At 43.7% G+C, this 24994-nt stretch overlaps 1 protein-coding gene across 1 annotated transcript; it reads left to right on the top strand.

Annotated features, from left to right (window-relative positions):
- The first annotated feature begins 2744 nt into the window (after positions 1-2744).
- LOC115397857 (transducin-like enhancer protein 1) lies at positions 2745-24773 on the top strand. Its single transcript, XM_030104343.1, has 20 exons — positions 2745-3587; positions 3982-4082; positions 4857-4920; positions 6123-6167; positions 11160-11222; positions 11353-11457; positions 14785-15004; positions 15172-15188; positions 17395-17508; positions 17722-17775; positions 18409-18558; positions 18653-18791; positions 20209-20408; positions 21899-21975; positions 22114-22363; positions 22460-22707; positions 23099-23246; positions 23366-23516; positions 24181-24257; positions 24404-24773. The coding sequence occupies exons 1-20, from the start codon at positions 3564-3566 to the stop codon at positions 24509-24511; spliced, it is 2355 nt and encodes a 784-aa protein (XP_029960203.1). The 5' UTR covers positions 2745-3563; the 3' UTR covers positions 24512-24773.
- Positions 24774-24994: the final 221 nt, after the last annotated feature.

The following is a 24994-nucleotide window of genomic DNA, read 5'->3' as shown; positions in this document are numbered from 1 at the left end:
AAAGGAAAATGACAAAAAAAAAAAAAAAAAAAAAAATCAAACACTCCATTGCAAACTGTTAACTGGCATGGTCCATTGCCTGTGGAGGTTTTCCTGTAAAAGACTGTAAAAACCCAAATGTGATTGATGCCCAGTGGCGGTAGGCCTCACAAGTTATTTGTTTCACATTGAACATTCTTAAAGTAAACTTCAGTAATTTTGTAAAGTGTTGGAGAAATTTATTATTCTGAGTTTTATTTCTTTAAAAAAAACCTTAAATATGTCCACAGTGAGGTTTTCCTATTCTCTTTTATGAGCATCAACAAGGATAGATCATCTATTTATCATTTATACCCTTCTAATCAATCATAGATGATGCACAAAACAAGAGAGAAAAAATTGAAAACTGAAAGATGCACATTTCATGTAAACATAAACAACATAATTTTATGTTGCTCATGGATTAAATCAGGCTGAGAAAGACACTCTAAGCTGCTTATATTAAAAGGCAATCTCATTGTTCAAGTCATAATTTCAAGGGTCATGCAGGTTAAAGATCATGAGGGCGTCAACAAATGCTCGTAAAATGCAAACTCTGACCAAACACATGCACAAAAATGTGTAGGTGCACACCGAACAGGCCACCGAACCGCTACCACCCACTGAACTGCACCTGTGAATGCGTGCATGTGTGTGCACCCATTTGCATGCATAGGACCTGAGAAAAAGGTCATGGCTGGTCACAGTCAGGAGTCTCTCATATGGACTGGATCAGCCCCTAGAAAGGTCAGGGGTTAAAGGGTCAGAGGGCAAGCCCTCTGAGCCAATCATAGGTCAGCGTGGGGCTGAGGGGCTTTTCCATGAGAAGTGAGCAGTGCTTAGTGGGATAAGTGGCACAGAGAAATCCCTGAGCCTGCTTTATGACCCAATTTCAACCACCTTACCAATCATTATGTGGTCACTTTATCACATCTGTTGTTTGTCACTCTCCCGGTGTTTCTTCATTTAAGTAGCTGTTTGGGTTTGTCAGATCTCAGTATCATCAGGTGGCTTCACAGCAACACTTCAGTACAGGTCAAGGATGAATGCAAGTTACTCCCTTGTCATTATCGTTATTATTTGTTTGGACTGGTGCTTATTAGCTACTTATAATTATGATGTTTAGAAGTGGGAGTGTTCACAAAAACAGGGTCATGTATTAAGTTAACACACATATGTCTGTCAGCTGAAAAAGCACAGTAAGCCTGAATTGTAAATTTTGTATAGAGTATTTTTCTTTAGCACTATCAAAACATAGTTCATTATGAGATTTAATTGCATTCTTTGACATTTGATTTCTCAAATGAACAACAAACTACCAAAGAAATGCTTATGGTGAATAAATGTAGACACATGGTAAGGATTTTCTCTTTTAAGAGAACAGACTTATTGGCGACAAGAATGCTGATTAACAGATTTGAATATTTATTTGAATTGTGGGTGTCTACCGAATGATTTGATTTTAAAAGTAGTGAAGTAGTTTGCATTAAAAGAGTATTCAAACATTAATGTTATTAATATTATTCTGGGTATTCTTCATATTTTCTCTGCCTGTGCATCGTATCCATCACTCATCATTTTTCTTATATGTTAATTCAGTGGATACAAATTCCACTTCGGTATTGAATACAATGCATTTTCCCTATTTTCCTTGGTTTTTTTTCTTCTTCATCATATTATTATTGAATTTTGCAAACATTTCCTAAATTGGAAACGATAACTCTACTTTCTTGAACCATGCTTTTACTGCTTAAATATAGCAATGCCGTTATTTGTAATTCATTACTTTCACCCTTGGTGTGCTACAACACAGCACATTTATTTTATCGTCCTGTGAGTAGTGCTGATCTGTGTGGGGGCTGATTCCTCAGCAGTTTCTCTCTGGCTACGAGGGCTGCGAGCGTACAAATCAGGATTTCCTCTGACATGTTACCTTTGTGTAGATGAAGACAGTGTTCACACCAGACCATTATACACTTATGAAGCAATATAACTGGTACCAGGACCTCATAATATCCCATTAAAGTCGATGGGGGGTTTTGGATCTGTCCCTGGATTCTCATACAAGTGATGGAAACTGTGAAGTATCTCTCCAGCTCACTCCTATAGGAGGACTGTGCATGGAAATGGCAATAAAGTGCAACAGATGAGCAGCATAATTAGATTTTTAAGAGAAGTGGAACATACAGCGAATTCAAGTCCTACTACATAAATTCCCACGCCGAATATTATTACAGAGACAAGAGGAAGAGGGAGAGATTTGGGGTGATTTGCCGTGACACTTGTTGGGAAGGTTCACAGCAGCAAAGAAAAACATTTTTTTGTTTTTTGTGTGCGTGCGCGTGCGCAGACTGGTTCATTTGCGTGTCTGCGTGCACGCGCGCATTCACGTCTGTATGTGTAAGAACGCGCACACTCCCAACAACCACCGCGCCTGCTGATCCCACGTTACTTTGATTGACAGCTGAGACTTGCCTTCACCCACCGCACTGCCCGCCCTGCGCGCTTCCGAAGGGGCGGCTACTTGCGGCGCGCCGATTGGTCAGAATCCGCGTAGCTCAGCGAGGTCAGCGGAGTAGGGGAAGTTTGCAGAGCCGCCATTGGTCAGCCGCGCAAACCACATCGTTATCCCCACGTGGAGCGGCCGCCCTGATTGGCCAGGAGCTGCTTTATGGGCGGAGCTTAGAGTTTCGGCGAGCTGGGGAGCGTGAAACCGCGTGAGAAAGTTGCCATTGAGGTAAAGCAGAGCTGGACGGTGAACTCTTCCCGCCGCTGTGGGAGTTGTTGTTATCAAAACTAACGACATATTTCCTCCTTTTTTCGTGTGTGTGTGTGCGCGAAGTCTATTTCGAACGACGCTTTTGAATCCAAACTCAACTGGGAAGTAAACATTTCTGGTTTTGTTGACTGTTCAACGGCCAGTTTCAGCGACCGCGGACGAGTCAAGTGGGAACTCTTCAGTGTAATTAACTTGTGTGGATGTTGTTTCCGATGCTCCGACAGCCGGGCAGTTTGCTGTGGACGCTGTCTGTTTGAGGCTTCGCTTCCTCTCTTGTTTTTGCTTGTTTTGTCGGCTCTCTGTGCTCGGAATACATCAGTCGGGACACTGAGCAAACGCCGGAGTGATTGAGAGGTGGCGGCTCCAGACCCGTTTCCATTTCTCACCTGGTCTCCGCGCACTTCTTCTTTCTCTCTCTCTCTCCCTCCTTCCTTCCCCCTCCTCTCCCTCCGGCTACCTCCAGCTAATGAGCCTTTTCCCGTGTTTTTCCGGTTGATTTACGGTCGCACAACCTGCTGGAGCGGGAGGAGAGACAACGACCTGGAGCGGGGATTCACGTTAAACGGGTGTTGCGCTCGGACGGCGGCGGCGGCAGCAGCGGGGACGTCGTTTTTTGTTTGAAAATATCCGCACTTGGTAGAAATATTAGAAAAGAAAGCGTCGGATGGATTCGTCTCCATGACCGAGGAGCTCTCCACTGCTATTCGGTGTCCTTGTTAACGGGGGGTTTCAAGAAGGAAACGGACGCATCCTCCAGGAGATAACGATGTTTCCCCAGGGGCGACACCCGGTAAGGCACTTCGCTGGGCGCTGAGCGGGTCTGTACAGACCCGGGTATTGCATTACTCCTTTGTTTGACTTGCGTCTCTGGTTTTTCTTTTTTTTTTTGAGCGTGTTTGTTTTAAAAAGCCTCCGGGCTGCATACTTGAAGCTCCTTCTGCATGTTAATTGGTCTGTGCACTTGCCTGGAGTTGCAGAGTGCCGTTGATAATATTGTTTGTTCAATAGCTGCTAATAATTAAAAGTTATTGACATTACATGTGAGCCAGAAGAGGATCGGATGCGTATTATAGGCCACATAATGAAAGGGTGTGTGTGTGTGTGTGTGTGTGTGTGTGTGTGTGTGTGTGTGTGTGTGTGTGTGTGTGTGTGTGTGTGTGTGTGTGTGTGTGTGTGTGTGTCAGACGCCCCACCAGGCTCCCGGCCAGCCCTTCAAGTTCACCATCCCAGAGTCACTGGACCGCATCAAGGAGGAGTTCCAGTTCCTTCAGGCACAATACCACAGGTAGATAACCCTGCTGTTTCCCTTTTTGTTTTGTTTTTTAATCAGCACTATTGTCATCTTAACATTAAACTTCTCTCTATAACTGTAACCACAGTCAAAACCCCAATTCTGGCCTCAGACTCACCCATAAACCTGGATTAGGTTCACACACACACACACACACACACACACACACACACACACAAAAAAGTGTGCACATATGCAGGAGGCATTAGTGTTAACACTTTTACACTGCGGTAGGTCTAAGTCTTGGTGATGGGTGAGAGCCAGAGGGTGGCGTGTGGGCTCAGGGTTTCATAAATCACTCCTTATTTTCCTCTCTCTGTGTGTGTAGCCATGTGTCAGGGGGAAAAGGCTGTCTAAGTATGTGTGCGATTGTGTTTTCCTTTGCTCCATGTGTGTACTTTTACTTGTTTGGGTTGTCAGGGTGGGTTGGCCACAACAGGTGAACGCTACAGACCTCAATGAGTATTTATTTTTTATTCATGAACCCATTGACACAACATGAGGGACTTAATGAAAACACAACTTATTTGTAGACATCAGTGTTTTTTGCAAAGATTTGTCCTTTTCATTACATTTTGCTTTCCGTCCAGGTTCTATAGACTTTGCTTTTTGTAGGTACTTAAATCAGAAAAGAAATGGCAAGGGATATCTTAACCAATATATAACCTCTAACATCTATTTAGGTGACGGTTTTGGGTTGAATAAATGCAGTTTCTCGACAGAACAAGCTTTGTCTCAAAGTAAGCGCTGTGTGTTTTTGTTTTTCAGCCTCAAACTGGAATGTGAGAAGCTGGCCAGTGAAAAAACGGAGATGCAGAGACATTATGTCATGGTGAGATCCATGTGCTCAGTAAATTTGCCCCACATCACATATTGCTGTTGAACCACATTGGCTTCCTTGACGCTGTGTCCTCATGAGGCTGTGTGGCATCTGAAGATGATTTTGAGCTACTGTTTTCCACAAGGCTGATAAGTGAACAAGACAAAGGTTCACTTATTAGAGGAAAGAGGTGATGGAAAAGAGAGAAAACTGCACATCAACATAAAAGTCACACATTTTTATGGTGTGAAGATGTTTACATTTTCCTTCTGGCATGATATTGAGGAAGAGGAGTGTCATCTTAGACTTGTGAGTTTACAGTTTGTCAGTATATATTTGTTTAATAAACCTAGCTGCAGCAATTTCAGTGAAACCATTGGATTGAGAAAGTTAAGCAGAATACTCAAAACTTTAATGTGTAATTTAAATTTACTGCTTGTTTCTGATTTGATTTACGTGTTTTAACATTACTGTTATGCAGCTATTACGCAATAAATGTTGCTCTAGTTGGAAATCAGGAAGTCAGCTGCAGATTTTGGTAGTCTCATAGTTTGAGCTGTGTCTGATGTCAGCCTGTCTACTTGTTGGCACGTAGGAGAATATTCCATCGCGTCCCGTGTTTTTTGATTCTGTGCTCATCTAATCCATGCACAGTGGCAGTCTGCAAGTCAGTGAAGCTGGAGTCAAATTACTGGAACTCAGCATTACATTTTGACAGATCCAGCTTTGTTTTGAGCATTTCTGAAATCTTGTCAAGTGAGCTAAGGAGCCAGAAATTCGGTTCAAAATGTTTGTAGACAGTTTAACAGGATCTGCTGAGTGCCACTGTAGAGTACAGTCAAGTTTTCTTTTTTTTCCCCACAAATAATGAGAAAAACTGTTGTAATGTTGTTATAGGTTGTAAAAAGTCACTGAAAATTTTAAAGAGGTTTACATTTAAACCAAAATTGAACATGAAGGTGTCTCTGGGTTATGAGTGATTATCTAATTTGACTCTAATGTGACACACATCCTAACTTTAATTAGCATACTGTGTTGGCAGCTTGATTGCTCAGTGAGGAAGTCATGCTGTGAAGCTCATTGTAAGCTGTTTGCTCAGTGAGCTTTGTTTTGTGTTAACCTCTGTATGGTTTTCTTTGAACTGCTAAGGCTTTTAGCTTTATAGGTCTCGGATTCCTTTCGCTTATCTGACCATCTGACTCTGCCTTCCACAGTACTATGAGATGTCGTATGGCCTCAACATTGAAATGCACAAACAGGTAAGGCTGCTTATCTGTCTGCCTCTTATCTCCGCTCTCCATCTTCTAGTTCTGTCTCTCTCTCTGTCTCTCTCTCTCTCATGGCAGGGTTTTGATGTATTTTGCGTGTACTCCAGTGGGCCGTGCGTGTGGGCGTGTGCGCCTCTTTTACTGTACGGCTGTGTGGATGTGTGTTTATTTGTGATCGATGGGCCTCTGTCTCCATTTCCCCAGTTAGGGCCGGCCGGCTGAGCCCAGAGGCAGGATGAATGGCTCTGTAGATTGATTGGTGCTGTCTAGGGGAGCGGCCTGCTTTATTACATTAGAGGGGCAGGGCTGGGGAGGGCAGAGGAATCGATCACCGCGAGGCCGACAGAGGAGATGCCGTGGAGCTCCTCTTTTAGAAGCTGGGAGGTAAAATGCCTTGCCCTACTTTAGTGAAGCAAAATGCAAACATAAAATTTAGAACAAGATGGGTACTTATTTATTTTATTGCGTACACACAAAAATACATGTGCACTTTTGTGTGTCGGTAAGTGATGTTTGCGAACAAATCAGGACAAGGACAGTTTAAGAAGGCTCATAAATGGTAATGTAGACACAAACACAAAGTTTAACATGTTTACGAGTGCCCGTGCTTTCACAGCGAAAGGCAAACACTCGCGCTGAAAGTGTGTAGACACATGGACGAGGAGGGAAATCTCTCACCCTCTCCCTCACACACAAACACATATTTCCCCACAGGAGTGGTGCAGGGCTCAGAGCGTTTACCAGTAATTACCACAGCTATCGACCAGTCAGACCAGAGGAAATTGGAGGTGGATTGGCTTGGCTGCTTCACTGAAGATTGGGGATGCTTCTCTCACTCTCCTTCCCTCTCAGTGTTTTTCTCATGTTCCCCTTCTCCTCTTCTGTTATTCTCTTTTTTTTTTTTTTACAGCCCACATTCTCTCGCTCCTTTCTACCCTCTTCACTCTCCAATAACAGTTCTAGGATCTCTTCTTTTCTTGTGCTGCCTCCACCCTCTTTCACCCTCTTCCTTTTTTTTTTCTTGGCTCCCGTTTCATTTCATCTCCATGTGAAGCTACTGTTCTTCCATTGTGAGGGAGATGCATCTTTGCCTATTGTCCACACACACATAAACATACACACACAGACACACTAAAGCTCCAGGGGAGGTCATTAGCTTGGGGCTGCAGTTGTCAGAGCAACAAGCTTCTGTGGGTGGGAGGTACAGAGGGGGATACAGACTAACAACCTACCCCCTGCTGTGGGTATACGGGTTTTTGTGGAGTAGTGTGGCAGTAATTCTCCAATTATGTGTAATAGAAGCCTGTGTTGGCACATTGTGTGGGTACGCCTGTATTTTACATAAGTATTCTCAACTTTTGTTTATCGAAGTCTCAATTAAATTAATCCTCATGTGAGTGCTCTACAAAGATTCCCCAAAGTTGATGTACATTTGTCAGTATATCAACACTGATGTACGTAAATGATCAGTCCCCTACGCTTCACAGTCTGTGGATCAGGACTTCTTAAAAGTTGTCTTAAATTACCAAACGCAGTAAATAAAGGTGACACAAAGACTGCTTCTACAGCCACACAAGTTAGCATTGTGAAGTTACAGAACTTTTCATTTGGAATTTAATTTCTTTTCCTTTTTTTATGAACAGAGAAACCTTTAGCTATATTGTTTAGCCTTGTAAAACTGCATCCATTTTTACCTTCTTGAAAATACTTCTGCAAAATTTTCCAGATGAGTGGCTTCTGTCAAGATTGGTTTTGTGGAGATAAACACAGAAACACAGTTTGGACTTGACCCTAATAAAACAGAGAGAAACGTTTCAACCTGAAACGACACGTTTAGTCTGTTTTTCAGACGTTTTCAGACTTGAGGTTTCAGTCAAACGTTTTTACAAATTTTCACAATCAAACATGGCTTTCCTGTCATTTAAAAGGATCCAACAGGACTTGAAGTGTGACTTGAAAATGACTTACTAATTAACTGGTAATCATTTCATTCCTAGCTGTCTTTTTCTGTTACTTTTATCTTATGTCCTCCAGATGTTGTCTTATACCAAATTGATTGTTCTTGCTGTTAGGTGTAATTGTTAAACGTATTTGTAGTATTTTTTTTTTTTTTTTTAATCGTAGATTTGCATAACTGACTAATAGTGGTTAGTCTTACTATTCTCAGACGGCCTTATCACTGAGCCTTTATACAAAGCTAATTATAGGCTTACAACTGAGAGTTCTGAGAATGGATGTGCAGGTATAGTCTGTCTAAAATAGCGCTTTATTTAAGGCTCTCTCGGGGCCCGTTTCCACCTGGCATTAAAATGCTTCTCGGGTGATCCGAGCACATGTAGCAACGTCAGACGCAATGCTACTTTCACTTGTCCGTATCAAAAATGCCAAGTAAACTCTAATACTAAATGATCATAAATTAACAATGTATGTGCTTCGTTTTCTATAAATAATCTGCAGTGAAAGAGCAGAAAAACAGTTTGCGGTGCCGCCAGTGAGGCGGGTTTTGGTAGCAGTTTCCCCAATCACTGATTAATGACATAAATGACACAAAATTAGACCAAGGAGCATCATCTGGTGGCTGCCACTGAGGTGATTTTTTATTTTTACCACCCATTTATACCTGGTTTGTAAACGCACTGTATTTAGATTAACAGTGTTAATGCTGGCTGAAAGCGCCCCACCTAAGAAATTTATCACCAGCCCCCACTGTGATATTTTCCTGTTACGCCGCTGTCCCCGACACAAATTGTTTCCACTACCAAACATGTGTGATCATATGTTTGCCAGACACCTCGGGAAGCGGTTTGAGTAAATACACATTGGTGCCTATTCCCACTTGTCTTTTGGGCTCGGATCACCCGAGACGCGTTTTAATGCCAGGTGGAAATGGGGCTCAGGTTTGCAATGTGATGGCTGTGTTGTACTGTGATTTATTGTGGAAAGGCAGTTGTAATGGGATCATCATCCCTGCATCCATTCAGACAGCAATGAGGTGCTTAAATAACAAGGGCATTGTGTGTCCCACAAATGCTGCATGGTGTGGGGCGCCAAAGTGGTTAATATACAAACGTCAGTCTAGCCGGCTGTCTTTCACCAGCATCCTGTTGTTTGGTCCATGCTGGAAATCTAGCTCTTCCTGATGAGCCCCACTGTATATGTGTAACTGAGCATTTTACACTTCAAATTATTTTATTTCCATGGAAATAGGCCAAGATACACTTCATTGTCCTTGAGCTGTTCTTAATTTGACACTTCAGTGTCTCTTTTACCTGGCATATTTACTTACCAACTCTATTTGTAGTCTTCTTGGTAATGTTCTTTGTAATCTTGCCAAAAATGTTTTTTAAATTTGCATTCAACTAAACTTTAAGTAGCATTATAGATGAACCACTTACTTGTATAATTGAAGACTCAGTTGTGAACACGCTTGATACACCAGTGCTTGATTTAGATCATCCAAGTACATAATTGGCTGAACTCTGTGACAGTCGGCCAATTAGCAAGGTGGAAGGTGTATGTGTGACACAGAGATCCAATGAGAGCAAGTGTGCTACAGCTAAAGAGGATGACTCCACTTCAGATTTTCAGGAACTGTTAGACCCATTTAAGCCTTTAAATAATTCATTGCGTCGGGAGCCTGGATTTAGGGATGAATCTTCCTGACAGCCTTTGCACTTAAATGCAGACTGTAAAATGCACATATTGGATTGTCTGCGGATCAAAGCTTGTTCTGACTGTCTTGGTTACTATATGATGAATCCTGTCGAACTGTCGCAGCACCACGTCACTATCAAATCAACATTTGTTTTGTGTGGTTTTCTTTTATTATTTTTGTTAATTTTATTTCACATGGATGAAATATCTCTAAAATCATTGGAAACACTGAAGTCTAATAACCTAAATCTTTTGATTGGTTTGCCAGATGCTTAGATTTGTCTCATTCTGACATTTTTGTTTTTGCATAGCTCCAATTAGTTGATGGTTGCGTACTTAACTAAGGATGTTGTAATGGTAGAAAAGAAAAGCACTTTCACTTGGAAAAATCTTGGAAAGAAGTATGACTGTTGAAAGGGTAAATTATCCATATTAGATGACTTGTTTCTACAGCGATTGAAGTAATTTTGGACGAGTTACACCCTCACAGATGGTTGCTGCATTGTGAAATATCAAGTGTCTTTTTAGCTCAATGACTACATTTTGGCCGCCTTTTAAAATTTCCATGTTCTAATTTCAACACAGGATGGGGAAAACTATCCAATTTCTGTGAAGTTTTTTCACACACCAACAACAATATATGGCCCTTTCCAAGCTGTTTCGTCCAGCATGTGTGTGTCTGTGTATCTATTTATGTGGGATGTGTGTGTCTGATGGGCCATTACTACGTTTCATGGCTCCTCCAATTCCCTCTTCACCCTGGACGACTTCGTATCAATTTGATTGGGTGATATGTAATATGAGTCTCTTTATCTGATTTGATGCCACTATGGGGGTATCTGGTTTCAGCCAATTGTAGCCACCTCCGGGGGTTTAGGGGGCAGGCGGATGTGTTGGCATGGATACTGGGGGAGAGCAAATGAAGTTAGTCGCTGATGAGATTATGTTGAAGTGCTGATGGGAAGAGGGACAAGAGCACAGAGGACAGAGAGTGAGCAAAACGAAATGGAATAGGCAAGAGAGAAACCTGCGCTCAAACTGATAATTAGAGCGGAGACCGTCATTCTGCTGTGCGTGTTGATAATGCTGAAAATGGCTCACACTGGGAGAAGCGGATGTGAGTTGTGGTGTTCTATTATCGAAGGGATTTCTGTGTGTATGTGTTTGCTGGCTTGCTATGGAGGTGGCAGTTCCCAGGGTGTTTTGTGCGCGTGCACTTGTACTACTTTATTGGTGTTACTGAACAGCTGTCTTTTTTTTTTTAAATGAATGTAATTATGTTATCAACAATTAAGTCTCTTTCTGTCTGCGTCTCTCTTCCTTCATCAGACTGAGATTGCCAAGAGACTAAACACCATCTGTGCACAAGTCATTCCCTTCCTCTCACAGGAGGTAAGTATCTGACTTGGAGCTATAAACTGTGTTTTGTATGCCATTTGTATATTCTCCTTGACTTTGCTGGCTTTATTAATGAGGCCTCCTTCAGTCTTCAGCAGCTCTGTGTTGTCTCTTTGCTTTACAGCATCAGCAGCAGGTAGTCCAGGCTGTGGAGCGAGCCAAACAGGTGACTATGGCAGAGCTCAATGCCGTCATCGGGGTACGTGGACTGCCAGGTCTTCCACCTACAGTGTGTATTCCTTTACTTACTCTTCATTTGCTTAAACTGTCACTGTGTGTTTGTTTGTGTGGACCATAAAAAGGCATCTTACAGCTCACCTCGGAATGAAAAATCTGTCTGAAACGAATGAATTTACCAACCTATCTGCCACAGGGGAAGAGAGTGCCTGTGTGATTCTTTGATGTTAATTAGAAAAGGATGTTACCAAGAACTGTATTCATTTTGAAGAAAATTGATATTTTGTGATGAATACATCACAGAAGCAAGTCAAAGTAAATCCAGTGAGTACACTTTTCTTTTTTATTTAAGTTGAAATTTTCTGACATTTTCTGTATTTTTTTTTTTGTGATCCATGGAACTTTTTGGTGTAATACGTATTACACACGCTCAAAGTGTCAAGTAGTCTTATCACCATGCACTTCAGGCTTCAGTCTTCCATGTTATTGTATATCTGATAGTGTCAGAAAGGCATCTCATGGAAAACATTGGAGCTGGTTTGACCTCTCAGGGCTGAGAGTGATTAGTCAAAAGTTTGCGCTTGTTGAGTCATTAACCTCTGGCATGTAGGTAATTACACACACACTGCAAAGTTTAACTGAAAAAGCCTTTTCAGGTAAGAGTGTAAACCCCCTATAGAGCCGTCTGGAATTGCTCGATTTGGAACGGGTTCATATGAGCTGACTTCGGAAACGAAAGGATTTCAAACGGTCATCTTCCCGAGACACGGCAGGAGTTTGCAATATGATCACTCTGGCGCCAATTACAAGCACCTGATACTGCATGTCAGCATCTTTGAAAGGCTTCTTGGAAGCTGATTGATCGGAAAAGGGTGGGCTTTTTAGTTGTGGGACCTTAAAGACTCAGAAGCCACAACAGCTGGTTTTGAATTTAATTTTTGGATGAAGATTTATATCCATCCGTCTTCTCTAAGTGCTTTATTTGAACTCATTATTTTTGACTGAACTATGAATTATTGTAGTTTATACAAGAAGCACAAATTGGTTTACAAGAAATTTTAAATTTCAGGAGTGTGGCCTACCGTATTTGTAAAGATTAAAGTTTTCAGTGAACCGATCACCAAACTAAAGTAGACGGAATAGTTCTCTTTCCAGGAACTGTGGGGCTGGAAATAAGAATTGATTGATAGATGTGATCATTTTCACGGCACGGGAGTCGAGAAGAGAGGAAATGATTCAGGGATGATGAGGGGTGTTTATTGGAAAGATGTTGTCAGCCCGGATGACGGATGGGGCATGACCAGCTATTCAGACCAGACTGGAGCAGAAAGAGGCTTCGGCAAAGTGAGGGTGAAAAGAAGTTTTTGCTCCCTTGTTTGGCAGCGACGCTCGGCTAAAAGGACAGATGGAGTGGGGATGACTTTTTGGGTGGAACAGGCAAATGGTTATTGCTCAGCCTTATAGGAGCCATACTGGCTTGACTGGCAGGAGGAGAGGCTCTGGGTTTTAGTTTTGGAAAACGTGGAAAAGGGGGGGAAAGGGGCTGTGTAGGTTTTAGTTTGGGCGGGGGGGGGGGGGTTTGCGGTGCGGTTTAGCTGAATGTGGGATGAGCTTGTTAGTTGGCGTGGACTGATGGGGGTCTCCGTTGGTGTGTGATGGGGTGAGAGGTGGATTTGGCAGTTGCTGTTTGAGTCTTAATTGCAGGACTTTAGTGTTTGTTAAAGGGGGGGTCACGGCGTTGCCCTTACACCCCCCTCCTTCCATCTCCTCTCGTCTCCCACGCCGGCCTGTCATTCACCCTGTTTGTGAGTTAAATGAGTGTAATGAAGCATGTTGCCCCCACCTACACACACACACACACACACACACACACACACACACACACACACACACACAAACAGCATGCTGCCCCCTTCTCAAGAGGCTCACACACACAACCCCCCAACACAAGCATACACACCAGCTCACACTAACACCCCATGACAAACTCGGCTTCTCTTGCCTTCACCAATGCTTCCCCTCCATTTACTCCTGTCATGGGTCCTGTTTGTATACCCTTGGTGTGTGTGTTTTTGCATCTGTTTGTAGGTGCGTCTGTGTAACGGAGCATACATTTCTGTTTTTCCCCGGAAAACAAGAAGCAAGGGTGGGCTGGCTGAGTGTGTGTGTGTGTGTGTGTGTGTGTCTGTATGTGCCTTCCCTGTTTATCTAGACTCTGTGTATGCGTGTTAGTGTGATCAAGTGTGACGTGTGGGTGTGTTTATATTTGATTGTTTGGCAGGCAAGCCAACTCTGGAAAATGTGTGTGTGCAGGCAGGCATGGGGGGTTGAGGCTAAAAGACTATTTCGCTGTTTAGCTTTCATTCATTGGGGGGTGGGTACAGAGGGTGAAGGATAGACGGAGAGGAAGAAAGAAGACAGGGGCTTGGGAGAGGGTGGGTTAGTCAATTAGGTGAGATAAAAGTCGGTTTGACCTTCAGCACTCCTTCCACCCCTGCAGAGTCGCCTCCTGTACCCTCCCCCCGTCATCCCTCCTTCCCCCTCCCCTCCCTGCGGCGAATCAGTGAGCTTGGATTCCCGCGGCTACTGTCTGAGGAGGCAATAATGATGTTTTGGAACACAAAGGCATTTCACGCTCAGACAAGCGCCTGATTTGGTGTGAAAGAGAGAGCAGGGCTGCCAGCCAAATTTGCTCTCCCTGACTCGCTCTCTCTCTCTCTCTCTGACCCTCTTCTCTCCCCTCTCTCCTCAGCCGCCTTACTCTTTCACAAGACCTGACAGTGCAAGCAGCAGCTGGGGCTCTCTGCTCTCTCTCTCTCTCCCCCCTGTACTTCTCAGTCATTCCTCCTCTTCCTCCCCACCTCCCTCCTTCCACATCCTCAGGCTTTGGGCTGTGATCCCAGCTGTCAGTATTGTTCAGTGTTTGACCCCAGAGGGAGGAGGGTATAGATGTGTGTGTGAGCGAGGCGGTGTGTATGGGGAGAGGATGTGTTCACCACCTCAACAAGCTGCCACACTCTACAAGGTGGTGTAAACCCCAGACACTGAAGAAACTGTCCCATCTGTTGAAGACCTCAATAGGGCGAGAAGTGTCTATTGATTTCGTTACTGAGTGCTATTGATTTTCACTTATTGGTGGTTCTCTTTCTTTTGCAGGGTCTTTTGAATTTTCTTTTGCTGTCAGGTTTATTTGCTTTTGGTAACTTTTAAGACTGTTTTTGACTCAACGCATTAAGCCATAGAGGCAGAGCTGAAAAATGTCCTTGCACATTTTTGTTTTGGAGATATTGCTAACGTTCACCTGATTGTTCCAAGGCAACTTTTAATCAATCACTTCTCTCTTTTTCTGTTTTGTTTTTTTGTTTGCTTTACATTTTAGCAGCAGCATCTAACCCATAACCATGGTGGTGCCCCTGTGCCCCTCACGCCTCATCCTGCTGGCCTGCACCCCTCTCAGCTGGGTGGTTCAGCTGGTCTCCTGGCTCTGTCCGGAGCTCTCGGTGCCGTTCCTCCCCATTTGGCGGGAAAAGACGGAGGTGATAAAAAGCCTCATCTGTCCGGACCTGATTCACATCCTGCAGGACCGGAGCACCTGAGGGGTGAGGAGACACATTCAGTTTAGACTTTATGATTTGCTTCTCATGCAGTGATCTCAATAGATTATGGTCTTTTTGTGTCGATATTTACTTTTTCTGCTCAATCTTCTCTATTTTTTTTCCCTGTCTGATTTCCCACACACCTAACCTGATGACTGCATTGGCAATAGATCGTGAACCAGGCACCGTAAGTACCACCTGTTTCTGCTGCAGTGTTTACTGTTCTGAAGAATGACTCACTTTGTTATGTTGTTTTTCTTCACTGGAATATTTTTATTTTAATTTATTTTTGGTCTTAGCTGTAGTTTGACTAATATTAGTTTCTTTTAGGCTGAGTTGATGGATGTGTCTGGCTCAGTAAACTCCACCCAAACTTGCAGTCAGACTGCCTTCAGTTTACTTTAAAGTACATCCAAGCAGTGATCGAGCTGTTTCTATTTGTAATCAGATACTGATAGATGAAGTACTTCGAGACAGCCATTCGGTAATCTTGCATATTAGTCATCTCATTGACGTCTAAATATATAATCGCAGCTAAAAAAAATTCTCATTTAAAAATAAATACATCAAACTTGAAAACTTTTATCCCTGCAAAGTCACCTGTTGCTGAAGCAGACCAGGTTCATCTGCTATTGCAGTGACCCACTTCCTCATCAGTGACCAATGAAATTCATCACTTCCTGTCATTAAAACAAACACCTCATAGTTTCCTCCCTTGTAGTTCTCTGTTTTTCACTGGAATATCTTTGACTGTCCCTGTGTGTGTTTGTGTGTTTGGGGATCTCCCGGGTAGAGCTTTGGCCCGCCTGTTTAGTTCTGCTCCAGATCTGCTCTCAACTGTTAGCTTCCCTTTCTCCTCCAAATGAGCTTTTTAGCATGGTCTCAGACACACACACACACACACACACACACATACACACACACACACACACACACACACACACACACACACACACACACACACACACACACTTCTCAAGCCTAGGCTGCATTGTTGTGTCTATTTAACACCTCAGTGAGCAGATTACCCCCCCACCCTCTCCCACCGTCCCTGATCCCGCGCTTAAAGACTCTCATTGTGTTTAATATCACCACCACAGAGAGGGGAGGGCTTGGGAATGGGTGGGGGTGAGGGAGCAGCAGTCATATGACTCTCTCTCTTTCTTTCGCTCGTTCTCGGTCTGTGTGTGTGTGCGTGCGTGTGTGTGTGTGTGTGTGTGTTAAAAGCGAGCAGGGGAGAGACTGAGGGGGGAAATTGCTTATGTTTTGCGGGTCAGTGCTTCTGTGCTCAGCTCACTAAAACCTTTCAATAAAAGGAGGTGGGGGGGTGGGGGGCTGGGGAGTTGAAGGAAGGGGCCTTTGGCAGAGTACAGACCCCCCCCCCCCTCCCCTCCTCCTCACGCCTCCTCTTTTTCTCTCCCTCATCTCTTGTCACCCTTTCTTCTCCTCCACACTCTCACACCCTCCCTCCATCCTATGCGTCCTCTAATCTCACCCCCTCCCTTTTCCCACTTTTTTCTCTCCCTCTCCTCCCCTCTTAGCTATTCCTCCTTCATTTACCCTTTCCCCCTCAAAGCCCAAGCGTTCTCTCCCTCGCTAGCTGTGTGCATGTGCATGCGCATGTGTTTGTGTATGTTGGATGCACATTTCATTGACAGGCTGAGACTATAATGGACTCAACATGAAGCTTTAATCCATTAACAATAGGATCCGTTGGTCAGGAGGCCAGGGGGAGGCAGCTCTGTGTGTGCGTGCGTGTGTGCACGTACGTGTGTGCACCTCGGGACATCGAGTGACACGGGAGTGTTACGCAAGCAATACACACTCTCAGTCTGTTACACACTTGATCGTACACACAGGCTTTCACAGTCAATTACACACACACACACACACACACACACACACACACACACACCAGTACAGCCAGTGCCGCTTGTCAGAGCCAGGAGAGGGAGCACTGATAGATTCTGAGAGCCACTTAATGTAATCATCAACTTCAGAGGCATGTGTTTGTGTGTGTGTGGTGCTGACTGGCTTTGGTCAAGTGAGAAAAGAGGTTGCTATTTAAGTGTTAGTGCTGCTTAATTCATGCTTCTGTGAACTATTAACCTGCTGGCAAGTAAGAGTCTGTTTTTCTAACCTGCTCTACATGTGGATGAATGGCTCTTGTAATCGGTGATAGATGGATCAGACCATTTAGTGTGCTTGTGCAAAATGCACATTTGCCAAAGCAGAACCTAAACTGTAAATGGTATTTTTTTTTTTAATGCTCAAACTGTTTTTCTTCTTTTTTGTCCTCCAACCTCCCTTTCTTCCCATCTTTTTCTTAATCTCCTGACCTCATCTGCTCTTGTCTTCTGCCTTTCGATTCCACTCTTTTCTTCCATCTACAGAGTAACTCACTGCTACCAGAAAGTCTTAGGAACTCTGATAAGCGACGCAATGGACCTGACTTTCCAAATGACACCAAGAAACGCAAGGTGGAAGACAAGGATTCAAGCCACTATGTAAGAAGTAGTCCCCGTCTTTGTGGGCCTTTTCTTTGCTGAAATAAGAAATAATAATGTTCAGTGTATCCCGCATCTAACACTGAATTTTTAGTTCACTCTTTCAGCTCACTAGAGAATTAGGACTTTAGATAGTTTTCTGTAGAAAGTTACAAGATGAGAAGTGTCACATTCAGTGGTGTACTGACTGTCGACCTGTTTTTCTTCCTCTAGGACAGTGATGGGGAGAAAAGTGACGACAATTTAGTGGTGGATGTCTCAAATGAGGTCTGTATGTTTTCATTGTGTAAATGTTTTCCTTGTGATGAATGTGGCTCATTCATTTGAAAAGGATACTGACGGTTGCATACATTACTTTATGGAGTATCAAATGTCTAACTTTTCAATTGATTAGTCAATCAGTTATCTATGGTAGTCTCCTAAATGGTGTTTTGACGATGTGAAGTTTTGGATGATCGAGTTATAACACTATCTCGAAGAGAAAATAAATGAGGGTCCAACACTCCCCCGGGTCTCGGACTGTTTTGATGATTTTTCTATCTTTCTTTCCCCCTCAAGTGTGTATTCCCCGAGATTTCTCTTCTGTCGGCTGGTGTTAGGATGAGCATCTTTCTTGTTCTGATAGGGACATACAGCGTTTCATTCTCTTTTCCACTATTCATGAAGGGGATCTTGTCCTGCTTAGTTCACTTGTGGCGAACTAGCTAGACGTGACTTTGTGTGTTGCTCCTATTGATAATTGAGTTAGGGAGGATTAAGGCATTTTATTCTGGGACCATCCAAGATATATTTGCTGCACTTTGGTCCAGATTCCTGGAACGAACTCTGGTCTGGTGCTGGTGTTGAAAGCTTCCTCAGTTTGTCCTCAGGTAGTTGACTGAGTTGTCATTGATCTTCCAGGATCCAGCCTCCCCTCGTGGGACACCTCTCCCGTCCCCCAGAGAAAACGGCTTGGATAAAGCACGCCTTCTGAAGAAAGACCCCTGCAGCCCAGCCTCCACTGCGTCATCAGCCAGCTCGTCCTCCCTCAAGTCCAAAGAGATGGCGATGGTAGGATTGGAGATGAGCATCTGTTTGAGCATTTAGCTCTCGAGACCAGTTAAACCATATAATTCACTGAACATGTGGTTCTTCTGTGTGGCAGCGGGATAAAGCAGGTACACCTGGGTTAAAGTCAAGCACACCCACTCCGAGAGGTGACTCCACCCCAGGACCAAGCTCCACTCCTGGAATCCGGCCAAGTTTATCGAAACCCCCCTCCATGGAAATACCGCATCCACCCAGTAAGTGCAGAGATGAGATGATAGGAAAAGTTAAGGCTTTTTAGTTTTTTTTAAGAAAGTTCAAAGCCACGTCTCGTGTATTATTAGATAAACAACCACGTCGTTCAGGACGGTTTCACACTAAAGCTGTTCAGTTCAAGCAGACCTGAGTTCAGTTGTTTGGATAGTCTGCATCTATGTTCTGTCCAAACAAAAGTCTGGTCCACTTGAAAATGTGGGTCTCGGTTCACTTGCAGCTGAACCCAGTCGAAGCAGATCAAATACAGGAAGTGAACTACGTAACCACAGCAGCATATTTCAGTCTCCTGCTCACCACTGCCTTTTTCGGTACTGCTGCATCCTTCTTGTGTGCAGGGCAGCGTGCTGGGTAACTGGCTGCCCCGCTTACTGCTTATACTGAGCAACTTTTAGTGGAAAAGCATTCGGGCTTGAATACAGAAGTAAGTTTTGTTACATTAGGGAGATGGATTTCCAATGGTTCAGGTTGATCAATGAGCTGGATTCTCTGATTGTTTTTCAATTCCTAGTCAGTGTTTGTTTAGAGCAAGAGCAGCCCAAACAAGTTGGCCGAAGTAACTGCGTGGCCTTGTTGCCGCAGTTTATTTTCACTCTCAACACTGCAGTGTGAAAGTGGATCAGATTAAATGAAGGTGTGTAATTTTTCAGCCTTCCCGGCCCCTGGCTGTCCAGGCAATCTAAACTTCAGCCCGCTTTTCAAGCTGTGAAAAAAAAAAACCCATAAAAAGTAGAACTTTGAAAATGTTGTTGACAACATATAGCAGCACATTTTGTAGCAGACCAGGATTCACTGGTTTGATCCACGTCAGGGTGAAAATGAGCTTTCACACCTGCATAAACAAAGCAGACTGTCCCAGGAGGTGAACTCTGCTTTGCTTGAAGCAGGCATAACAGCCCGGGTGTGAAAGCATCCCGAGTGTCAAAGGGGCTTCGATGAAAAATTAATTTCCTGCTTCCTGCTGAGGCGTTGTTGCTTAGGCCCATTTCACATTTTTAATTCAGGAAAAAAAAAAAAAAAACTCGTGTAGGAGGTTCGTAGAATCTGCATAAACATGTGGTGACTTTGAGATGACTTCCTATGAAGTCTGTCAGAGCAACACTGTTATCGGTCATCAAGGAGGGACCAGGCTTTGCCTCCTCTAAGGTTGTCTAAGATAGCCTTTCATATGTCGAAGAAAACATTCAGACACTTTCTGAAATCTGAAGCCGCATTGTGGTGAATAATTTTGTTATAAAAGCTTCTTGTGTCTTAGTAAAAGAATGTTTTGACAAATCAGAGGTCAAAAGTCTTTCACAAAGGGAATTTGGAGAGACTATACTGGCAGTAGTAATGATTAAACAAAATGAATGTACTTCTATTTATTTCCAGCTCACCTGTGCCGCTGTCTTTTCTCTTCAGCTGCAGGATTGCGGACTCCCCTGGCCGTACCTGGCCCATATCCGGGTGCTTTTGGTATGTTGCCCCATGCTGCAGGAATGAACGGGGAACTCGCTGGTGCAGCTGGGGCTGCAGCCTATGCTGCTGGACTGCACAACATGTCACCTCAGATGAGTGCTGCTGCTGCAGCGGCTGTGGCTGCATATGGCCGTTCACCCATGGTAAGTGGTACATATCAGCAGTTAGGTTTTTAAGATCCGTCAGTTTGCTACACTTTAGAGAACTATCAGTATACCTTTGACTCAGATGTGAAAATAGCTTTGGTTTATGCTTATTATCTCTATCTCTTATTATCTGACGCTCTAAAGTATTTCAATCTCAAGAAGCAGGAAAAACACAGGATCTCATGAAATGTAACCATAATTATGCTCAATACATTTTTTAAAGATTGCTTGAAATGCTTGGTTTATCTGTTATGAGATGTTTTGAGCTGCCTCTATAAGTTCTTTGAGACAAACTTTTGCAGCAGCTCCCTCAGGTGTGACTGTCAGTAGTGCCGCATCAGGTTTTCACCATGTGGACGTGTCAGTTTTTATCCCATTCTTCATTGTAAAGTCTCTCCAGCCTATTGAAGTGAAAGTGAGCCAACAAGAACAGAGTGAATTTTCAAGTGATGCCTTCAGCTCTGTGTACCCTCATTTGAGTGTTTTTCTATGACTACAGCTTCCCCTCTGCTCTTCTCCTGAAGCACTCCAGCAACACTTGTTGCACACTGTGCACGGTGCTCACGCCCGCCATGAAACCCTGGAACTCGCTCCAGGCATATTTTCGTCTCTGATGTAGTCTTTCAATTTTTTATCTGACCTTCTGCCACTCTGAGAAAAAAAACATTCAGAGTTTGTTCAGTTTCTTGTACTTTTTAAAAAATGTAGCAGCGGATTAAACAATTCCTTGTTTGGATAATGTAAATTCTACATGTGGTTGTTAACATTTTCACCCTTCAAAAATGGAAATCTAAACTAAACACATGTGACTGTGGTTTATGTAAGAACTGTACAACTGTGAATTCATCTAATGTTTAACTGAAATCGATATATTTATTTGCAGAAGCTTTATTTTGACTTCAAGTCGCATATCAGCGTTATGTCAACCTCAGTTCAGATTATTAGAATAATAAAAGTTGTGAACGTTAAGAAGTGTGTGTAAAACTTTTCATAAACACTGTATATTTTACATTGCGAAGTGTGTCAATAGTTGCACAGCTGTATGTCTCTGTTGTGTGTGTGATCGTATTTATCCAGCGGCTATGCTGCTGTGCATTATGTTCAATCGCCTCATCACTCTTGGCTCTATTTGAATAGTGTTCATTACACTGTTTAAATAGGTTTAGTAGACTCACAACTGTGTCTGGGCAACACTTGATAGCAACTCCGGTTGTGTACTTTTGTGTGTGTGTGTGCGCGTGCGTGACACCGCAGAGGGTTGCGGGGGTGCACAAGTGCTGATAGCCGGGCTCCCGTGTGTTTGCCGTCTTCTACACTTGTCATTCAGATTGGGAAGGGTGTGTGTGCCGGAGAGTGTCTGTTTGCGTTGTGCTCATGAGTGTTTGTGTTCTCTTCCACAGGTTAGTATTGACCTGTGTGCGCACTGCCAATTCCCATGGGTGTGTGTTTGCACTGCGCTCATGAAACGTCTGTGTTTTCTCCTCAAGGTTGGTTTTGATCCTCATCCTCACATGCGAGTTCCTGGAATGCCTCCCAGTCTGACAGGAATTCCTGGTGGCAAGCCGTAAGTGTGTTTGTGTCTTCTTCTGTGGGAAAAGAAAACAATTTGCTTCCATCTATGTGTTAATTTTTGCACTTTTTCTGAACTCCCTAACCTCCTCCATAATTCATCATGTTGTTCCTCCTCTCTCCGTGTCATTAGCGCCTACTCCTTTCACGTGGCGGCTGACGGACAGATGCAGCCCGTGCCGTTCCCCCCGGACGCGCTGGTGGGGCCGGGGATCCCTCGCCACGCCCGCCAGATCAACACACTGAACCACGGAGAGGTGGTGTGCGCCGTCACCATCAGTAACCCCACTCGCCATGTTTACACTGGAGGAAAGGGTTGTGTCAAGGTGTGGGACATCAGTCACCCAGGAAACAAGAGCCCCGTGTCCCAGCTCGACTGCTTGGTGAGTGAAACTCTAATGATGGTTTGAGTAAAAACTGTTCAAAGCACAAATTGTCAGTCTTTCTTCTTTTATCTTTCTTTTTAACTCGTACATCAGAATCGAGATAACTACATTCGCTCCTGTCGCCTGCTCCCTGATGGCCGCACACTGATCGTCGGGGGCGAGGCGAGCACTCTGTCAATCTGGGATTTGGCCACGCCCACTCCGCGGATCAAAGCGGAGTTGACCTCATCGGCGCCGGCGTGCTACGCTTTAGCCATCAGCCCAGACTCCAAGGTCTGCTTCTCTTGCTGCAGTGATGGGAACATTGCAGTCTGGGATTTACACAACCAGACACTTGTGAGGTGAGAGCGGCTTCTTTTTTTGTCACAGGGACAGAGGCAGTGTGTGAATCTTCACATTCACTGAGTACATTGTACATTAAATCCACATCTCAGGTTCACTTTAGCCTCTTATACAATCAATGCTTGGCCTCACAAACATCCTGCAGGCAACATTATTGACTCGAATTTGCAGACTCAGCCCCGGCTAATTCAGCCCATATAACTGCAACTGGAGACAGACCATTTAGTTTGAATTACGGAAGGGACTGGTCATGAGAAATCCTTTAAATGTTTCACATCTGGTGGCCTGTGATGCATACCAATGGCCTGGGCAACCTGATGCCGAGTGTATCAGTGTTTTTAACGTGACTTTATTTGACTGAGATTGTGTGTGTGTGTGTGTATCCTGCAGGCAGTTCCAGGGCCACACAGATGGAGCCAGCTGTATAGACATCTCCAACGATGGCACCAAGCTGTGGACCGGAGGCCTGGATAACACTGTCCGCTCCTGGGATCTGAGGGAGGGGCGGCAGCTGCAGCAGCACGACTTCACATCACAGGTACACCCTGCCATACCAGCGGATCACATAACCTTATTTTCTCATGCAATAACCTAACAGTAATTAAATCATTATTAAGATGGTCACCATTCATGCAGCTCCTCTCCCCTCCTTTCCAGATCTTCTCTCTTGGATACTGTCCGACAGGAGAATGGCTCGCTGTAGGAATGGAGAGCAGCAACGTGGAGGTCCTTCATGTCACCAAACCGGATAAATATCAGCTTCATCTACATGAAAGCTGTGTCCTCTCCCTGCAGTTTGCCTACTGTGGTAAGAAACGCTGCTATTGTTGAATTATTTCAGCTAACCTTGGAGATACCTAAATATTTGAAAACTAGTTGTGAAGTCGTCTTGAATTTTTTTTCCTTTGTCATTTTAGCTGATTTATTTTCGATTCCAGAATAAAAGTAGACCTGAAGCTAGATTATGATGCCTTTACCTTTTTTATTTTCTTTACTTTATTCCAGTCTTGTTCTTTCGACCATTTGTTTGTACTGTTTCCCTTTCTTCTGCTCTTCACCTGACTTGAAAGCATCCTCTTTGTCTCTGCTCCTGTTATACTTTATTCTCTTATTTGTCTTTTGTACCAGCTTTTCTTACAGTTAGATCACAAGTGCTAGTCTATTTGAATTATTTCTTTCTTACTGGAATAGGTTTTATAACACAGTGATGTTTTTTCTGTTCACAGCAAGTGGAGTACTTAACATGTTTGTTCTAAAAACAAAAAGAAAAGATGTATAGAAAGAAAAACTGAATGTAAATTAAACAAAGAAGAGCAAATTTGTATTAAAAACCCTGTTTTTATCTCTTTTTTTTTCTTTGTTTTTTTTTTTTAAAGCCTGGTCACCCATTGCTATGGTTGATGTTTCTCCTCTCTCACGCGATACTGACCGTGGATCTTTGTGTGTGTTTTTATTTTTTTTTCTTTTCCCAGGTAAATGGTTTGTTAGCACAGGAAAAGACAACTTACTGAATGCATGGAGAACACCGTACGGAGCCAGCATATTCCAGGTTGGCAGGGAATTATGTTGATTATACAACTTATAAAACAAAGACTTTTTCCTTAACCACTCTTCCTTTAACTCTTTTAATGATCCATGCCTAAACACTCCTAACGTCTTTTCTCTCTCCGTGTGTGTGTGTATTTTTGTCTTCAGTCGAAGGAGTCCTCTTCAGTGCTCAGCTGTGACATATCTGTGGACGACAAGTACATTGTTACTGGTTCTGGGGACAAGAAGGCCACCGTTTATGAAGTCATCTACTAAAAATATGGAAAGAGCACGAGGACGTTTCTTTCTCACACACACACTCTAAATGTTTCTAAAAATGTTCAGGTGGAGCCAGAGATTGCGGACAGCGGCCGCCCCACTTGGGTTTCTATGAGCCAAAAGAGGCATTTTAACCTGCACAAATCTGCTGTGCCTGTGAGGCTGCCTCCATGTCGGAAGCAGTTTGACGCCGGTGGAGATGCGTTCGTGTTGGTGTCCGCTGCTTTGTGCTGCTGACTCACCTGGGATCAGTAAGAGGGACCAGAAAATGACCAAAGGAGACTGTGGATTGTTCGGACCGCCGCCAGCACTTCTGATGACACTGTACTGACCGCCAGATGCTGAAATGTTCCAAGCTCAGGCCACAGACCTGAGAATAAACTCTCACGCCTGATGATGTACTCAAACTGATGAACACAGTGGGCATGGATTTGGAGAGACGGCAGAAAAAAAGCACTCGCTGATGGACAATTTCAGAGA

This window comes from Salarias fasciatus, chromosome 12, assembly GCF_902148845.1.
Source record: "Salarias fasciatus chromosome 12, fSalaFa1.1, whole genome shotgun sequence".
NCBI lineage: Eukaryota > Metazoa > Chordata > Actinopteri > Blenniiformes > Blenniidae > Salarias > Salarias fasciatus.
This window is presented reverse-complemented; position numbering and strand designations above follow the sequence as displayed.